The 6,000-nt window shown below is 45.1% G+C and overlaps 1 protein-coding gene across 4 annotated transcripts in view; it reads right to left on the reverse strand.

The window, feature by feature from the left end:
• Positions 1 to 378, reverse strand: part of FAM241A (family with sequence similarity 241 member A) — a 50,597-nt gene extending 50,219 nt beyond the window's left edge. Inside the window, exon 1 of one of the 4 annotated variants that reach the window (XM_040967352.1) lies at positions 194 to 376. In XM_040967352.1, coding sequence (XP_040823286.1) covers positions 194 to 340 — 147 coding nt within the window. In that variant the 5' untranslated portion in view covers positions 341 to 376. Of the gene's footprint in view, positions 1 to 193 lie in introns of all 4 variants that reach the window. The other 3 variants (XM_040967351.1, XM_040967353.1, XM_040967348.1) reach the window with 3 other exon arrangements.
• Between the last annotated feature and the right edge of the window lie 5,622 nt (positions 379 to 6,000).

Raw genomic sequence — 6,000 nt, forward strand, 5'->3', positions numbered from 1 at the left:
CGGCAGCGACCCCGCGGTGGCCCCACCCCGCCGAGCCGTCCAACCGCTCCTCCCGATGGCCGCCCGAACGCCGGGGCCACCAGCGCCCCTCGCGGGGCAGAGAAGTCAACAGGCCGCCCGGCCACTTCCCCCGGCCGCCGGGTGCGGCTCCCGGCCCGGCGGCGTCCTGGCCGCCCGGCTTCCCCGCGCTCACCTGCTCGCCCTGCGCCTGCGGCCGCCGCCGGAGCCGGCTCGCCCCGGTCTCCCGCTCGCCGCCCGCCGCCGGCCGCTCCGCCAGCGCGTCCCCGTCCTCGTCGCGCTCCCCGCCGCCGCCCAGCAGCAGCTCCCCGGCCGAGCACATCCTGCCGCCCGCACGCCCGGACAGCCGCCGTCGCCCCGGGACCCGACGCGCCCGGCCGGCCTGCGCGCCTCCAGCCCGGCAGCCGCCCGGCCCCTCCTGTCACCGGCTCGCCCCGCCCGAGGCGGCCGGGGCGGAGCGCGCGGGGCGCGGGGCCCGGAGGGGCGGAGCGCGGGCGGCGAGTGTGGGTGTGCGTGCCGGCAGGGAGAGGGTGTGCAGGGCGTGCACACCGAACAGGTGTATTATGGAGATTGTGCACGAGGAGAGAGGCTTGAGTGTGCAGAGGGGAGAGCATGTGTGTGTGAGAGATATCATGTGACAGAGACTACGCGTAACCCAGGCAAATTGTCTATGATAATGTTGGAGAGTTCGTGTATGGGTGAGAGACTGTGCGAGTGTAGCAGAGAGAGACGTGGGAGGGCGAAGTTACACGTGTAACACTGTATGAGAGGGTGTGCGTTTGTGAAAAGAATGTGTGGAAAAGTTAAAGAGAGAGAGAGAGACAGAGGCTCCACTGCTGTCACCGGTGACTTTTCTTGTCTGGCTCTGGCCGGAGTCTGCAGCCTTCTGCCTGTTCTGAAGCTGCCCAGCGTTTGCAAGGAACGCACAGCTCTCTCTTCTGTCCCTTCTCTTTGCTCTCTTGGTGTCTCTCTGTCTCTTGCTACTGAGGACTTCCTGGTGTTTGTCGTTGGAGCCTAAGGATCGGTTCACAGCATGGGAAAGAATGTGTCTCTCCGTGGGTGGTCATAAAGGCACAGCCCGTTTGTAAGTCTTTTTCTTATAGATCTGTCCATCTTGTTAAGGGAAATGGAGGCACCTTTAAATAAAATGCCATTTGTGTGTGTGTGTGTGTGTGTCCTGCATATTGGAAAAATGACAAACTATTCTTCAGATAAAATATTAGTGTGTCAATGGAAAGCAAACGTACATAGATACGGAGAAGAAGTTATTTGGGATCTTCCATTAAAATGTTTTCAGGGCCAGAGAAGGAATTCAAATAGGCAGAAACTTACAGGTTTCAGGACGTGTTTCCTGGCTTTGATCAGGAGGAGCTCAAGGTATCTCCCCGCACCGCCAGACGAGCTCTCCTGCACAGACGGCTTCTGGTACACATGCCCTCATACACAACCCCTCAAGTCGATGAAGCACATGCAATCTCTCCCTCACCATCTTCCTCAGTCTTTCCCACTCATGCAGAACCGATCCTTTAGATGAATCTCATTGTCTAAAGACGTTGTTCTGATTCTGTTCTAGATAACTGAAATGCACCGTATATGGGAGGATGGGCTGTTCTCACTCAGCTGTGCAGTATGAATTGCAGCCACAGAAAGCTGTCATTGCCAATCTCCCACAGGGAGACATAAGGTTATCATTACCTAGGGAATGATAACACATCCGTCTCCACTTAGGCATAGTTTAGTTGTGGCTTTGTTAGGGTTTTTACCTTATATTTTTCTAGGAATTAGTAAGGGACAAGAAAATATATGTATACTGAAGGAATGACCTATGTAGTCCAAATGTGCATTATGAAATTGCCATGGGCACAAGAACTTTTAATTCTTTCCATTTACACCTTTAGTATCTATTTAGTGTATGATTATTACTAATTCAGTTTTAAAAGCAGACAGAGCTTGCTTTTGCTTGTTCATTCCCCCAAATGCCCGGGTGTTCATAATTCAGTCTGGTCCTCCTAAGGGGGTACCAAGGACCAAAACACTAGAGCATCATTTGCTGCCTTGGCAGGAGTTGGATTTATGAGTCAGAGTTGGGAACCAATCCTAGACATTCAATATGGGCATGGATTTTTTTTTTTGCTTTGTCTGTATTATATTTCTTCCTTTTAACTTTGTTGTTTACATTGCATTATGTGACACAATTTTATAGGCACTGGGATTCCCCCATCCCTCCCCAAACTCCCTCACCCCATGGTGGATTCCTCCACCTTGTTGCATTACCACAGTTCAAATTCAGTTGAGATTCTTTCATTGCAAGAATCTACCAGGCACAAAGTCCAGCATCTTATTGTCCAGATGAGTTCATCAGTTTCTTGGGGAGACCATCTCTGGTCTGAAGGGAGAGCTGGCAGATTGGTTTTGATAGTTAACAGATCTGAATTGCTGCCACTCTCACCACTCCAAGCATGATGCTTTCATTGGAGAATCCACTGGTTGACATAGTCCATCATATGGTCTCCGTTTGCCCAGTATTTTCATTGCCAACATAGAGCTGAGGTGGTTGATTGACTTGTTCTGTCCTCTGTCTTTTGATGGTTGGCGTTCTGAGTCTGAAAGCTCGATTAGGGGGATCCCCAAAGAAACTTTGTCTGAGGTGTTCCCAGACCAGATTCTTGTATGTACTAGCAAGAACCAGGCCCAGCACAGTTGGGCATGGACATTTTAACCACCAGGTCAAAAACCCATCCCCTAATAGTTAATATTTTTCCATACTTACTTCATTTATACATATGTTCAGAGTGACAAAAAAATGTGATCTGCTTTCATTTGGTAGTGTAATCTTAGAAAAGTACAGTAGTTGTCCTCAGTTTGATTTTTGACATACTGCTGTACTGTCTTAGGAAGCTTCCTATACTTATTTTTGCTTCTCATACAATTTTCATTAGCTTTTATGCTACTTAAGATATTCCAAAGTGGAAAATTATTTTTTAGATGTTTGGAATCTTAACCAAAATTCCAAGAAACTGTGGTTTTTGTGTAATCAGGGTGAAGTTAAAAGAAGAGAAATTGACTGGTGAACCTCCATCTCCTTCAGTGTTCCTGGGATTTGAGGAAGCTGCATTAGGGAGGTGCTGAGCCAGAGTGCTCTCAGAGAGTTCCAGCTTCCCCCAGCCTGTGTTCCAACCACGGGGGAAGGAGAGATCTGCCCTCCCCATTGGAATTTACTTCTCTCCTCTCTGCTTTATTCCTTTCCTTGTTGTGACTTCCTGGCTTCCAGTTTCATTGCTCAGGATTGTCTCCCAATAGCAGAGACAGAGTTTGAGCAGTATTAATTAAAAAAATTAAAAAACTGCATGAAAGTCATTCAAATTCATGAGGAGAGGAAAAATGCAACTGTAAACAATCACAACATATTAGCAGTTCTAAAATGTTGACCAAAACCTGGCTTAGACAATACAGTAGGAAAGTACTTTGAGTCATTGCTAACAGCTCTACCACTTACCAGCATTCTTTTGTTAGTACATATTCTGAACCCTAAAGATATCCATGGCTGGAGACCCACCCAGCCCAGACCTAGGTGATAAAAAATAGTTTTTAAAAGGTTGAATGAGGAAATCGGGAGAAGCTAGGCAAAGGAAACAATCTGTGTCCAATCAAGATAACCTTAGTCAATAATAACGTACTGTTGATTTCAAATTACTAGCAATTTTTAAAAGTTCTCATTATTAAAAAAAGAAAAAAAACACGTACGAAGTGATGGGTGTGGGCCCAGCGTGGTAGCCTAGTGGCTAAATCCTTGCCTTGCATCCACTGGGATCCTATATGGGCACTGGTTCATATCCCAGCTCCTCCACTTGCTATCAAGCTCTCTGATTGTATCCTGGGAAAGCAGTAGAGGATGGCCTAAAGCCTTGGGACCCTGTACCTGCGTGGGAGACTCAGAAAAAATTCCTGGTTTCAGCTTGGCTCAGCTCCAGCTGTTGCGTCCACTTGGGGAGTTAACCAGCAGAAATATTTTTCCTTCCTTATTTCCTTCTCTCTGTTTATCTACCTTTCAAATATAAAATAAAATAAATCTTTAAAAAATTAAGAATAAAGTGATGGATGCATGCATTTGCTTTATATAATTTCACATAGTAAACATTTACCAAAGCATCACATTGTGTCTCATAACTATGTGATTATTATTTGTTAATAAAGCAGAACTGGAGAATAAAAGAGAAAATTTGCTGACCTAAGGCAGAGCTATATTGAAAACCTGATAGTAGCCCAATGTTTCTCAATATGGAAATGGATGAATAGTGTATCAGAACATACATCAACTGGCTTAACCCTGTGCTTGCTAGTACATACAAGAATCTGGTCTGGGAACACCTCAGACAAAGTTTCTTTGGAGATCCCCCTAATCGAGCTTTCAGACTCAGAACGCCAACCATCAAAAGACAGAGGACAGAACAAGTCAATCAACCACCTCAGCTCTATGTTGGCAATGAAAATACTGGGCAAACGGAGACTATATGATGGACTATGTCAACCAGTGGATTCTCCAATGAAAGCATCATGCTTGGAGTGGTGAGAGTGGCAGCAATTCAGATCTGTTGAACTATCAAAACCACTTGAGCAAGACCCTCAGAGCATGCCTCACATCAGGACCTGGGGCGGGTGGGAGACTGGGTGGGGCTTCTCCCTTAAAATCCCCTTTTACCTCAGATATATTAAGGAAACAATATGGAACTGATTGTCTTGCCCATCTTCCTGTAGTGCTTGAAGCTTTTTACCCTAATTATGTCAAGATTGTCAAAATAATAAAAAAATAAATATTAAAAAAAAAGAAAACAAAATACACACACACACACACACACACACAAATGACAAATGGGGCTTGTGTTGCAGTACAGGAGGCAAAGCTGCCATGTGCAATGCTGGTGTCACATACAGATACCAGTTCTAGCCTTAGCTGCTCCACTTCTGATCCGTCTTCCTGCTAAGGTTCTGGGAAAAGCACTGTTTTGACCCCTGCCATCCACATGGGAGAGCCAGATGAAACTCCTGACTCTGACCTTTGACCGTCAGGGAAATGAACCAGTGGCTGGGAGATCTGTCACTGTGTCTCTGTAACTCTTACTTTCAAATACATAAATAAACCTTTTTAAAAAATGATAGAGATGAAGATTTTGTATCAATATTTTAAATGGCTTAAATAGTGATAATTGGAAAATGCAGAATGGTAGAAACAGAGCACATCAATTATCCCATGTTCCAGGGGCAAGGCATATAAGAGTAGCACAAGCCTGAAACTTTGCCCAGGATAGGGAATAAGCATTAACAGAAGGGAAAGCGTGTGAACATGTAGACCAAATCTGAAAAGGAAATTTTTTTATTGTTTTTTTTTTTGATACAGTTTAGTTGGCAGTGAGCTCTCCCATCCTCCTCCTCCCCCAGATTCCCTCCCCTCCACTCTGTTCGCCCCTCTAGGTTCATAATGTGTATCCATTGTGAATTTTCCCAAGTCCATCATGCTTCCTCTGGAGTGTCTCCCAGCCATGTAGGAGAATAACTTTTTGTTGTAGGTTAGCTGTTGTATCCTGAGGCCCTAATGAAGGTACAGTGAGGATTAATTCTTTGTTGTTTATGGGCAGTACCAATAACAGCGACAGGGGGACACTGACACTCTTAGAGGGCAATAAACAATCAACCTCTTGTGGATGGTCGATTAATGAATTACACCATGAGTTCTTGTTACATTAGATACAGGCAAGTATGAAGTAACATTGATTAACATAGAGTAAGATTCACATACGATATCTCTGGATTTGATATATTATATTATATTATATTATATTATATTATATTATATTATATTATATTATATTATTTTATATTATATCAAACATATGATATCTGACCTATGGGGAGTGGTTCATTTCCCTTAGCATTATGGTCTCCAGTTTGGCCCATTTTGCCACAAAGTAATGCATTTCATTGTTT

This window comes from Ochotona curzoniae, unplaced genomic scaffold (assembly GCF_017591425.1).
Source record: "Ochotona curzoniae isolate NIBS_2020 unplaced genomic scaffold, NIBS_Ocur_1.0 scaffold_4506, whole genome shotgun sequence".
NCBI lineage: Eukaryota > Metazoa > Chordata > Mammalia > Lagomorpha > Ochotonidae > Ochotona > Ochotona curzoniae.